Source organism: Protopterus annectens, chromosome 16.part0 (assembly GCF_019279795.1).
Source record: "Protopterus annectens isolate FY-2018-M chromosome 16.part0, PAN1.0, whole genome shotgun sequence".
Classification (NCBI taxonomy): domain Eukaryota; kingdom Metazoa; phylum Chordata; order Ceratodontiformes; family Protopteridae; genus Protopterus; species Protopterus annectens.
In genome coordinates, this window is record NC_056750.1 from 713,712,083 (window position 1) to 713,726,318 (window position 14,236).

The following is a 14,236-nucleotide window of genomic DNA, read 5'->3' on the forward strand; positions in this document are numbered from 1 at the left end:
AAGTCATTGTGTCTGTTTTCTAAAAGACTGTGATCTATCTTCTCCACCTCTTGGGGTTGGTGCTTGCCACTGTCTGGCTCTGAAAGATCCTTGAGGTTGCCCACTACCCCTTGGACGCCTGTATCTGCCCCTTTGAGGTCTGTCCGTGGCTGGAAAGGACCAATTTTTTGAAGGCCAGTTTCTGCTGAAACGTGGTGGCCGTACCTGCAGGAAATCTTTCACTGTTTGCATTGATTTCACTTTTTCCTCCATTTTCTTTAGCACCTCCTCTGCTTTAACACCTAACAATACATCTTTTTGAAGAGGTGCATCTAATAATTTAGCTTTGACATGATCTGGTAAGGTTTGCTCTTTGAGGCAAGCATGCCTAAGTATAACAGACCCCATAACAGCAGCTCTACATGAGGCCTCTAAAGCATCAAAACCGCACTGCAAGGTATGTTTACCCACTTGCTCTGCACCATGCAACAAATCCTGCAACTCTTTTAAATCTGGTTGTTCTGGCTGTGTCATTTTGCTTTTCAGCTGAGATATCAAAAACTGTTGATACTTTAACATATGGAACTGACAGTTTAATGCCCTCATGGTTAAAGTGGCCGAGGTGTGCACCTTTTTCCCCCACCTTTCTAAAGATCTGGAATCTCTCTCTGAAGGTAATGGGTTTTTAGCAGTAGAGGCCTCAATTCCCTTGGGACCCTGTGAAATAGTTTCTGGGTTAGCAGTATGGCTTTTATATAGGAACTGGTGAGAATCAGGAACCTGGTAATACCTGTCTGGTTTAACAGGAGCTGGAGGCAAAGAATGAGGATTAAGGCTGGCTTCTGTGTACACATCATCCAATATATCTAAAACAGGAGGGATAGCCAGAGGCCTATGCTGGGGAGCAGAAGAAATTCCCTGTGCCTTTTCTTGGAATCTGAGTAATCTTGGCCTTCCCAGTGAAAGTGTTCCCTGAATGTATGCAGGGTTTCCCCAGAGGCAAAGAATCAGGATTAAGGCTGGCTTCTGTGTACACATCATCCAATATATCTAAAACAGGAGGGATAGCCAGAGGCCTATGCTGGGGAGCAGAAGAAATTCCATGTGCCTTTTCTTGGAATCTGAGTAATCTTGGCCTTCCCAGTGAAAGTGTTCCCTGAATGTATGCAGGGTTTCCCCAAAAGAGAAGTCCTCAGGGGGGGAGACTGAGGGAAAAGACTCCTCTGCATCAGAGTCTTCGAATGGAGAATAGGCACAATCCTGGTCCTCAGATAGTTCTGAGGTAATAGAAGCTTGATCTGAGGAAGGGTAGTCTTCCTCTAATCTGGGCCTTTTGTCAGAGGGCAGTTGAGAACCCCTGATAAGAGTAATCAAATCCTCAGCTATTTTAAGCATCTGTTTCTTAGGCATGGTGCCTTGAGAGGGTGTCTGAGGAACCTGTTTTTTGGCTTTCATGCTGTTTTAGATTGAGTGAAGGCTTTAATAGAGAAGGAGGAAGGCCTGAAGACCCCTTGAGAAATGGCAGGCTTGTCTTGATTTTCCCCGCCAGGAGTGGCATCAGTATCTGTAGTAGGAATGGGGACAGAGGAGCCTACGACCTCGGGTAGTGAAGACACCGGTAATGCATAGTCATCGGTACTCAGGGGCTGCGTAGGCGCCTTGCTGAGTACCGGAGAACTGGTAGTCGGCCTTAGCGTGGTATCAGTAGGTGGTGCGGACCTCATATGCCGGTCCTTATTTTTGTGTTTTTTACTCAAAACTGGAGTCGGAGTATCCGACAACATAATATAAATAAATTTTTTGCCAAAAAAGTGAAGGGCAAACTCCGCCCGATGCTTAATAGTGCGTTTGTTGAATCTAGCACAAAAACGGCAGGCCGAGACGTCGTGGTCTGGGCCTAAGCAAGGTATACAGTAAGAGTGGAAATCCTTATGCGGTATTTGCTTCCCACATGAAATGCAATTATTAACTTTGTGTGACATCGGTCTGAGGCAATAAAAGTTTCCCCAACGGGGTACTTAGCTTTCAAGAAGACTTTGGCTGAAATACTTTCGTAAATCTCAGGAGCTGGCCGACTGGCACTTGCGAACTGCTTCTGCTTCGGGCACCGCGCGGCAAGAAAGACTGAAGAAAATGGTGTCGGCTGCCTCTTTTATACCCCTGCCACACTGACTTCAGGGAGGAAGCGACGACAACTGATGCCAGACCTAGAGTTTGGAATTCGGCCGATCGAGGACCCGCCTGACGGCAGGATAACCCATCTGTTATGACTGCAGCTGTATGCACGATGAACATCAGGTGGAATGGCAAGGGGTCTATGCTGAGGAAGAAGCAGGAAGTCTCCGAGCCTTTTCTTAGACTCAGAAAAGTCTTGGCTCTCCCAGTGGAAATGCTCCCTCATAGTATGCAGTGTTTCCCCAAAAGAATAGTCCTCAGGAGGAGAGGCTGAAGGAATGGATTCTTCAGCATCAGAATCCTCATAGGGAAGCATGGAGTAATCCTGTTCAGAAGAGGAATCAGAGGAAATAGATACCTGATCAGAAGAATCATACTCTGTCTCTTGCTTAGGCCTCTTATCAGGAGGGGGGTGGGAGCCCCTGATCAAAGTAATTAGGTCTTCGGCCATTTTGAGCATCTGTTTTTTAGGCATGGAAGTCTGAATAGGAGAATGCTGTACTTGTTTCTTTGTCTTTAGAGCTTCTTTAGTCTTTGAAGCTGAGGATGGCTTAATATATAGTTGTGTAGGTCTGAAGACACCTTCAAAAGCAGATGCCTGCTCAGCAGCTCCGGACCCATCTGAGGGACTGATTTCCGAGTGTCCAATACCTTGAGTTTCCAGAGGCCCAGTCGGCTCCACGTGAGAGTCGGTAGCAGCCTGTGGCTCTGAGGTAGCGGGCGCCAGGGGCTGCGAAAGCACCTCACTGAGAACCGGCGACTGGCCTAGAAGAGGCTTTGTCGGTTTTGGACTTCGGATGCCTATCCTTGCCCTTGTGTATTTTGTAAACTCCTGTTGTCGGCTGTTCCGCCGGCATTATATAATTAAATCTTCGGCCAAATTTTGAAATGCAAAATCGAACCGACGCTTGATAATGCGTTGGTTGAATCTAGCACAAAACCGACAGCTAGCAACGTTGTGATCAGGGCCTAGGCAAGGAATACAGTAAGAGTGAAAATCCTTATGAAAGAAACATAATTGTTAACTTTTTCTGACAATGGTCTGGAGCAAGAAAAAAGTTTCCCCAACGGGGTACTTAGCTTTAATGAAGACTTCTGTTCTGAAATTCAGATTTGAAAATCTCAGGAGTCGGCCGACCAGCACTTGCGAGCTGCTTTTGCTTCGGGCACCGCGCGGCAAGAAACACTGAAGAAAATGGCATCGGCTGCATCTTTTATACCCCTGGCGCACTGACGTCAGGGAAGAAGCGACAGCAACCGACGCCGGACCTAGACTTTGGAATTGTGGCCAACTGCGGGTAGCCTGCCAGCAGGATAACCCAAGAGTAATGACTGCAACAGTGAAACACGAACATCGAGCATTTGTCAAAGACAGAAGCCAAATAAACAATGATACAAGCAGAAATACCCATATAAATTACTGCAAACAGTGACTGAACTAAAACATTAAAATATATATATTTAAAATAAACATAAAAGTAGAAGGAAAATAATAAATAATAAATCTAAGCTTAGATGTAATCGAACAGCTTAAAGAGATGGGGACATTGCCCTACTTTACAGTCACAACCTTGCTCTCCAACAAATAGGTAAAGATATCCCCACTTTAGGATATGCAGATACCCTGTTTGCAAATATAAAATTAAACCAGCAGAAACAACTCAACATTATAGGTGTCTACTTATCACCAGGCAACATTAATGCCACTCTAGAGTCCGTTTTACACTGGGCTTCCACCAGCCTCCCGCAGGAGACATTTATCCTGGGGGACTTCAATATTGATTGGGCCTCTATCACGGCAACCCCTCCGAAGTACCACTTATACCTATTTAACTTCACACAGCTTATCCAAACCCCCACCCGTATACACAAATCCACCAAAAAGGAATCCATATTAGTCTGTATCCTAACCAACAAGCCTTCATCTGCCGATATATCTGGTACATTACCAGTCTCCCTCAATGATCACCTACCCACATTCATGCTAAGACAGCACACAAAACCCATAAAACCCCCCATCCTATTTCTATCTATAGTTCCAAAAATTTCCTACCAAAACAATTAACACTTTAAAAAAATAAATTGGTCACTTCTCAAAACTCTACCATTAGAGGAAGCCGTGGAGTAATCTTATGGCCCCGCAATGTATAATTCGTACTAAAACCAACCCATCCCCCTAGATCTCAAAGGGCACAAGATCCCTTCTCAAAGAACGAGACATACCTTGGGCAACCTGGGATACCAACAAAACCAGTACAAATCAACAATAATTCCTAGAGCACAGAAACAAAGCAAAATAACAAATACGTAATGACAAAAAAAAATATTATATCCAGCTACAAAAAAACGCACTACACCAATACACAAAAATTCTGGTCCGCAATCAACCACATTCTCCAACCAGACAAAATCACCTCCCCAAACCTTAACACTGAGGTGATAAGAATGATATTGCCACCCACTTTAATGACTATTTCATCTTCTCCATCCAAAAATTATTCAACAATTTCCCTACAACTACTACTACAAATACCCCCAAAATACAAAACTGTCACCATAAGACCAACACCCAATTCTCTCTCAAAGCAGTTCCAACTGACATAATTCGTAACCACCTTGCCAAATTAAAACCCACCACTCTCGCTGCTGATAAACTCCCCGCTGATTACCTTAGGATTCCCACCTCTATCGCCTTACCCTAGTTCCATACTCAAACAGATCCATAGCTGAACACACTGTCCTCTCTCTCTGGAAAATTTCTTACGTCGTCCTCCTACACAAAGGTGGATCCTTGACAGTAATTAGTAATTATCGCCTCACAGCTATACTACCTCCCCTATTAAAAATCTTAGAAAAATGTGTACACACCCAACTACTGAATCAGCTTCAATATAACCTGCAAAGCAAATCCCCAACATAGATTTCGGCCAAACCACACTACCACCTCTGCCCTTGTATCCTTTACTGACCATGTCAACCAAATAAGAAATCTTGGTAACAGCATCTGTTGTCTACCTAGACCTGTCAAAGGCATTTGACACGGAATCCCAATGTAAATTACTACAGACGCTCTCTGAGCTCAATCTGGATAACTCCTCTCTACTGTGGTTTAAAAATTATCTGTCCCTCCGACAGCAAGCTGTTAAATGGCATAACTCTCTCCCCTCTCCTCCCAGTGGGACAAGGTGTTCTGCAGGGATCCATTCTTGGTCCCTTACTATTTTCTATCTTTACCAATAACCTCCCCTCAGCTACCCAAGAAACTAATATAGAACAGTATGTTGATGACACCATCCTTATTTGCTCAGCCCCCTCTCTACAATTACTCAAAGACAGAACCCAGGAAGCCTTCACTACTATAGAAAAATGGCTAAATTCCTGCCAACTCATACTATACCCATCTAAGACCCAACTCATTATCTTCCACCGATCCAAAACTTTCACCCCTACCTTGACATTCTCAATAACATCCTCCAATACCCTTTTCAAACCAGTAACCCAAGCCAAGCTACAAGATGTAACTAATGACCAAAACCTAAAATTCAACAAACATATTATTTCTAACAATTGCTAAAGTTCATAAAAAACTAGGTTCACTATACCACTGCAAGAGCTTCCTCACACAGGAATCCTGAATCACTATCTCTCGTACCCATCTACTCTCCATCTTACTATATGCTTCCCCAGTTCTAACTAACCTAAACAAATCTGACCTTCTGAAACTATCTACCTGCTACAATAAAATCTCAAAATTTGCAGCCAGTGCTAAGTTTCGTTCTCATCACTGCCTCACCCTAAGACAACTAGTACAGCCGGAACTCCCTAATCTACTAAAATACAATCAATTTCTCCTGACCCATCAACTGCTATACCAACCAAATAAAAAACCTGCTCCTCTCTGGTCTGTTCACCCTCCATAATACTGCTCGTCAACTAAGATCTTCCAATAGGACTGGGAGGGTGGCCTAAAGGTTAAGGTGTTTGCCTTACAAACACAAAGTGCAGGGTTTGAGTCTCACAAGGGATAACTGGCTAAGCTTAAAATGGCTCGCAAGGGCAGTTAGCTTAGTACTAATTTATGAACCTATTAATCTATACCACCCTACTAACTGTTACCAATTGCTTAAATAGCTCAAGCCAATCTCTTTATTCCTATGCACTTGCTACGGCCGGGAATTTTCTATCTCCTGACATTAGATGTCTAAATAGCAAACATACTTTCAAATCCCTACTAAAAGATCACCTATTCAAAACTTGGATATGTTCCTGTACAAAAACAGACTAATTTCACCTGTTCCGGACTTTCAACATCCCTAGATCACAGGTGTACTGTATAGTTTCACTTAGTGCATAGTAATGTGAGAACCGGGTGTTTAGGCCACCTTTACAGTTATGATTTCTAATTTATGACCCTGTTTGTCTATGGAAACTTATTTTTGAATTCATGTTCAAGCAATTCTATATTTGTTGTATAATATCATGTTTGTTTCTCAATATTCCAACCGCTGTATGCTGCATCAATTATAAAACTCTCATTTTTACTCCTTTTACGTGTTCTATGCTGTTTGTACAAAACAGCTATGTGTGTACACATATATATATTTATCTTTTATAATTTTTTACTACGTAATTGGAGCTTTTCTCCCTGGGCCTCCGCTGAAAACGGTCACCTTGTGTCCAGTCAGACTAATCCAGTAAACAAATGGAAAATAAATGAAATAACCAACAAAATAAATAAATAACAAAATGAGGAAGGATTCCCAAAATGGGGCTTATCAGAGCAGTAAGCCAGACAAATCAGCACCAAATCTTGTGAAGAGTCAGCAGACTTTCTTCTTTCAACAGCAGAAAAAAAAGACAGAGTACTCACAACAGCCCAAAAATAGGGACAGATATTAAATATTGCACTTTTAAACTTAGAAATTTGCCAGAATAACAGGGTTTGTGTTAACATGCTTTTCCTGCAGTATGTTAAATCTGAAACTCAAATATATGTAATTATTTAGTAACTTCAGTCTTGAGATCATCCCAGTGATATGGCAGATGAGGAAAAGACCAAAAAAACAAGGCAAAAATCTGGACATTCTGCGAGAATATGGACATTTGAGAAGTATGGTCACCAGGGCTGTACTCAGCATTTGATCCCTCTAGTCAACTAAGTTGCCTTTAAACCAAAAATCTTTATACTTGACTGAAAGAATATCATTTGTTGAAAATATGACCTAAAGTAGCCAAACACAGCAGAGATTATGAAAAATCTATAAATTGCAGGGAAGTAAAAGATTAGTTTTGCTTACTTTGAATTTGCAATTCAGTGTACTTTGTTGCTTTGACGGTTCTACAGCATCTTATGTTTTTTTTTCCAGTGCCTGCCAACAATCAAGCCTCTCCAAATTTGACTTGAGCCCATCTGTTCTTCCAAACTAGCTATCTCCACCAACTAAGGGTGAAAGTTTTCCAGGAGGGGCCAACAGCCAGACAGTCAATGGGGTGGTTTGTGCCCTCACCAACATCTGAGGAATGAAGGTGTACAGTATTAGCCCAATACCTTTCCTCTTATGCAAGGATGTGAAACTCACATCACAGTGAAGGAATGTGCGCATTCCATCATGAAAATGCACACTTTCACGATTAAGGCCATCATACAGGTGGTTCAGTAGCTGAATGCCAACACATGAACCATCCTTTGTGTTGCTGTCCCTCCTCAGACGGGTGATGGCAATGAATAGCCCAGACCTAACCCTGCCAACTTACCCAGGATAGGCACTGCTAATTGTACTTACTTTAGCTCCAGCAGAAGTCTGAACTCAATGTTACTGGCTACTGTTCTACATCACAGCAAAATGTACTGTTATTTTAATGAATTATGTAAACCACAGTATGCCTATGAACATGGACTGTGACGAAAAGGGCCCACTCAACAAATCAACAAATGAATGTATAAATTAATTTATTGTTGTTGTCTATCCCACACCAAGAAAGAAATTAACACAGTCTTGACTGCAATCTCTAGACACCTGTATCAGGGGAAAAATACAAATGTTTTTCTTACCAAAGGATTGTTGAGTTGCTGCTGCATTTAACTGGGAATTGCCTCCTGTTGTATTCTGCAAAAGATGATCATACAGTACTTTTTCATGAACTGTTCCTGCAAAATAAAACAAAGCAATGAATTATTCCTTCTTGGGCTAGGCTTACATAGGCTCCAGGGCCGTAAGCCTAGTGCATACTTATGAACAGGCTGAATAATGGCTCCCTATTGAAATATCAGGACTACTAATAAGCTAGTTCCAGAATGACACAAGAAAAAAAAAACAGACAAAATACAGGAGAAAAGAGAATGCAGAACAATGCTATTCTCCATTAAGATATTTTTTGAGTGGGTGCAAGCCTTCCAAACCCCAAACCTTTACATATCAACACCATGACTTGCATACATACAAGAAAGAAAGAGAATATTCAGAGTACCAGCAGTCTCAAACTTAAATATCTGTTAGTCGACATTTTCTTCCATTCATTCTTACTATTCCTGGACTCGAACTAGAGAATCGTGGAATTTCAGTTACCCTAAACATTATATAAACCTTTAAAGTCTCCTATCTGCTATGAGTAAATTTCTTAAACTTGGCAAAGTACAACAGTTTCCAGATTTTTACAACTACTTACACTGTAAAATGAACCTCTTGATACTATGTTCAATGTTTCTAATGCACTCCATTTTCAAGTTATATCCACCCTAGTTTCATGGCATGTGTAAACAAGCTGGCATGTCTAAATTACAAAAAGCAGCAAAGTTAGATTTCTTTGTTAAGCTGCACTAACACAACAGAGAGAGAGAGAGAGACTGTGCTTATGAGCTTACCAGGACCACAGCAACTTGCACAGTTCTAACATACAAAACAATCAATACTTAACCAGAATGTGGCTCTACAAAATACAACAGACCTTAATTTAAATTTTCAACTGGCATAACAACAGCAAAGAGGCTCAAGAAACTGGCCTAGGTTTTACAAGCCTTCCATTTCAAAGCTAAAGCTGCTAACTGGTGAATATATCCAGTTTTCATAAAGTGAAAAATTGTGAAATGTACATTTTCTTGTACCCAACCCCCCCCCCCCCCCCCCCGGCAAAGCTTATCACACCAGCTCTGTAATAAGCCTACATGCCTACATCTTAGAAATTCATTGCGGCTATCTCATCAAATACTAGTTAAACACTGCAAAATAAGTCTAACAATGTAAACATGAAATTAATATAGAAACACTTTATGTAGTAAGTTATTGCCCAAATAATATAAGACAATATGAAATACTGAACTGAGAGAGTCTTACGGCACCCCAAGGGAAATGCCAGATACACCCCTGCACGTTCTGATCCTTCAAATAAACTGTGATGTAAACAGTGAATCCCAAAGGCTAGTAGCCTTCCTGCACCCTCCATATCCCAATCCAACTCAGATACTGCTGTACCTCAGAGATTACTCCAACAAACTGCAGCCTTGAATAAAAAAAAATATATATATACAGATACACACACACACACACACACACATATATATATGTGTATATATATATATATATATATATATATATATATATATATATATATATATATATATATATATATATATATATATATATATATATATTTATCTATAGATGTTGTGGATATACTTTAAAATCTCAAAATACTAAAATACCAAATTTCAGTATCTTGAGATAAAAATGTTGAGAATCCTGATGTTCAAAACTTCAAAATAATGAATCTGAGAATGCCGAATCTGTAGTAATTGTGGTGTGGTGTTTTGTGAATTGTATGCTGTCCCTTTAAGGTGCAGTTGTTTGTGGGATGTAGCTATGGCAGATGATGTGTGGTTATGTATGGAAGCTTCAGGTAGGTGTTTAGTGTGCAAGGCTTTGGCAGAGAAATGTTTTATGTATTAATTTGTTGGGAAGTTTGAGGAGTAGACTGGGGTAGGTAGGTGACTGTGTGTGTTAGTTTAGAAAGTGGTGATTTTTGTAGATGTGTATTATATGCGTTTCTCACAGGTATGGATTTGAAAGTGTGCAATGGAAGTGCAGGGTGAAAATGGTAGGTATATTGTTTTTTTCGTTGTAGTGCAACCTTGGAGTTGATCTATATAATTACTGGGGGTATAGGGGGTGCATCCCCCCCAGTTGGTGGACACAGGGTGGATTGCCCCCCTTGCTTAAACAAAGATTACTAGGATTTGTTGATATGTTTGTTGTTGTGGTATGTGGTGGTGCAGAGAGGAAGTTATTCTTTGCATTTATATTTGCATGGTGGAGGGTATATTAAAAAAAAAAAAAACGTTGCATACAAAAATTCTGTATTATGAACTTCCAGTATAGTGACGTTCAGTTTTCTAATCTTTCATTGTAGTGGATTTTTGTTATTATGGTCTTCAAATACTGAAATTCGGTATTTCAGGATTTCGAGATTTTAAAGTAGATCTGTGTGTGTGTGTGTGTGTGTGTGTGTGTGTGTGTGTGTGTGTGTGTGTGTGTGTGTGTGTGTGTGTGTACACACACACACACATACATACATATATATATATATATATATATATACACACACACACACACATATATGAGTGTAGGACATTTCACTGAATGCACATTTCACTGAAAGTAAAATTGGTGTACACTTTTCACTGAAACCTCAATTCACTGAAAACTCAATTCACTGAAAGTTATAGAACGCCCTTTCCCCACTGTAGTGCGACCCTGGAGTTAGTATATATACTAAGGGGGGTGTTGGGGGCATAGGCCCCCACATATTTTAAATATTTTGAACTGTATACATGGATACTTGCAATTCCAATATATTACTGTTTTCTGAAAATAATGTATACTTAAAATATGTGGAGGGCTACACCCATCATACCCCCAAATGTGGTGGGATACGCCGCCCACACACCCCCTTACTATATATACTAACTCCAGGGTTGCACTACAGTGGGGAAAAGGCGATATATATAACTATCAGTGAAATGTATTTCAGTGAATTCAGTTTTTAGTGAATTGTGCTTTCAGTGATTTGTGTTCAGTCTGAGTTTCAGTGAAATGTGTATTCAGTGAAATATCCTAAACCCATATATATATATATATATATATATATATATATATATATATATATATATATATATAAATATAAAACATGGGTCTACTTTGTTTCATTGAATTTCATTTCACCCCGACCACATCCCTGAAAACACAAAAATTACTGAAAACTGATTTCAATTGAATCTCAGTTCACTGAACTGAACTTGGTATATATGGCACTGTGTAGAGTACTGTAAGCCAAATAAGAGGTGTATATACATATATATATATATATATATATATATATGCCTTTTCCCCCACTGTAGTGCGATCCCGGAGTTAGTATATATAGTTAGTGGGGGTGTAGCCTCCCACCTTGTGTGTTTTATGTTCTATTTTACCAAAAAAGTACAGTTTTGTACCTACCATAAATGTAGATGTCCGATAGGTATGCATCTGCAGTCCTAACATATGGGTTGTCCTGCCTCAGGCAGCCCTTCGGTCGGCCGGATTCCAAAGTCTGGGTCTGGCCTCGGCTGATGTCGCACTTCACCCGATGTCATAGCTGCTGTGGTATAAAGGCATCAGCCGACGCCATTTTCCTCAGTGTTTCTTGCCCCAGATGCCAGGTGCCCTCTTGGAAGGCTAAATTTGGATAAATGCAAATAATTCCAAACAGTAGAGAGCAAAAATTATATATATATATATATATATATATATATATATATATACATAGATACAAAACAAATACACCATAATAATTTCCCCCAGCTAGCTAAAAGAGGGGTAGATACCCTAGGAATACCACAGAGGGGAAAGGAGGGTGGGTAATCCTGACTGCAGATGCATACCTATCTGACATCTACATTTATGGTAGGTACAAAACTGTACTATGTCCTTCAAGGATGCATCTGCAGTCCTAACATATGGGCAGAATACCATAGCCAAACTGGGGGAGGAGGCACTAAGATAAAGATGGTGTAGTCAAGATCCCTTGCAACACAGCAGTTGCAAAACCTGCTCGGGATCTGGAGTATAAAGGAAGGTTATAATGCTTTGCAAATGTATGCACGGAGCTCCAAGTAGCAGCTTCTAAAATGTCTTTGGTAGCCACTCCTCGTAGGAAAGCTGTAGTGGTGGCTGTAGCTCTTGTGGAATGAGGTCTGATATTTTCAGGAGTTGTCTTTCCATGAAAAGAGTAGCAAAATCGGATGCAATTTCCTATCCATTTTGAGATTGTCTGTTTTGAAATTGCTTTTCCTTGCATTCCTGTTGCATATGCTACCAGAAGTTGGTCAGTTTTTCTGTTGGTCTTAGTTCTGTCCAGATAGTAGCGTAATTGTCTGTGCACATCCAAGGTATGTAGCAGTCTTTCCCCCCTGAATTGTGGGTTGGGGAAGAATGTAGGTAAATGAATCGCTTGGTTCAATGATACTCTGGAGACCACTTTTGGCATAAAGGTAGGGTTGGTTCTCAAAGACACTCTATCCTGATGGAAGATGAGGAAGGGCTGTACTGCCATTAATGCCTGTAATTCAGATACCCTTCTTGCTGAAGTGATTGCTAGCAGGAAAGCAGTTTTCCAAGACAAGAACTGTAAATCTGCTGATGCTGCTAGTTCAAAAGGGGGGAGTGTTAACTTTTCCAGCACAAAGTTGAGATCCCATGTAGGTAAAGGTGGTTTCCTTGGAGGCTTTACGTTTTTGATTCCTCTCAAAAACTGTCTGAGTAGAGGATGAGAGAAGACAGGAGGATCCATGTTGTATTCTGCTGAGATTGCTGATGCATGAATCTTAATGGAGGAGTAGGACAGGCCATTGTGGAACAGTTCTGCTAAGTATTCCAGGATGTGTGCTATGTTTGCCAATGAGACATTTTCTCCCTTTGCTGCACTCCAAATGAGGTATCTTTTCCATTTGGCTGAATAAGTTTTCCTTCTGGAGGGTCTGCGAGCCTCCAGGATAATGTCCTTAACCCTCTGAGATAAATCTGGGTTATTTTGTTTTATGCAATATTCCAAGCAGCTAGCTGCAGTGTTTTCAAGTTTGGATGTAGGATCTTGTAGTTGTGCTGTGTTAGAGGCCATGCGTGTGTCCGAGACATGCTTCTCAGTAGCGGGTACCAATGTTGCCTCGGCCAGTCTGGAGCTATCAGGATTACCCTTGGCTGATCCTCTTTGATCTTCAGTACAACTTTGTACATCAAAGGAAGAGGTGGGAATGCATATGCTGTCAGGTTTTTCCAGCTGAAGGAAAGGGAGTCCACCCTCCAAGCAAGTGGGTGGTATGCTCTTGTGCAGAATTTCTTCAATTGGTGGTTGTGTGGGGAGGCAAACAGGTCTATCTCTGGTAGTCCCCATTTCTTTGTTATGGTTTTGAAGATATCTGGATGCAGCATCCATTCGTGAGCATCCGTGGTAGTTCTGCTTAAGGTGTCTGCTAGTGAATTTTCTTTTCCTGGTACAAATCTGGCCTGAAGTTGAATGTTGAGATTCAGGGCCACATTCCACAGGTCCATTGCCATCCGGCACAGAGGATATGAGTGTGTACCTCCCTGTTTGTTGATGTACCACATGACTGTGGTATTGTCCGTCCTTATCAGCAGGTGACCTTGTTGAAGGAATGGTCGGAATGCCTGGATTACATGTTTCACTGCCAGCATCTCCTTTAGATTTGTGTGTAGATTCAGCTGGTCTTGGGTCCATAGGCCTTGTATGCACGTGTCCACCATGTGTGCCCCCCAGCCTAGGTCTGAGGTGTCCGTGGTGATGGTCTGGATTGGATGAGGTTTGTGGAAAGGCAGTCCTCTGTTCAACTGACAGGCCTGAGTCCACCACTGGAATTCTTGCTTCAGGCATGGAATTATTGGAATCTGGGCTTCTAGACTGTGCTTGTGTTGAGACCATACATTCCTTAGGTACCATTGCAACTTTCTCATATGCAGCCTGGCATGCGGAATCAATATTATGCAGGATGCCATGTAACCCAGGGCTTGCAGGACTTTCCTTGCAGTAAGCT

General features: G+C 41.2%; 1 protein-coding gene across 2 annotated transcripts in view; it reads right to left on the reverse strand.

Moving 5' to 3' along the window:
* The window catches only part of LOC122790475 (zinc finger protein 521-like), a 3,214,752-nt gene that overhangs the window by 896,463 nt on the left and 2,304,053 nt on the right, over positions 1–14,236 (reverse strand). For both annotated transcript variants that reach the window (XM_044058016.1, XM_044058015.1), the window contains exon 27: positions 8,207–8,302. In XM_044058016.1, the coding sequence (XP_043913951.1) occupies positions 8,207–8,302 (96 nt within the window). The remainder of the gene's footprint in view (positions 1–8,206; positions 8,303–14,236) is intronic.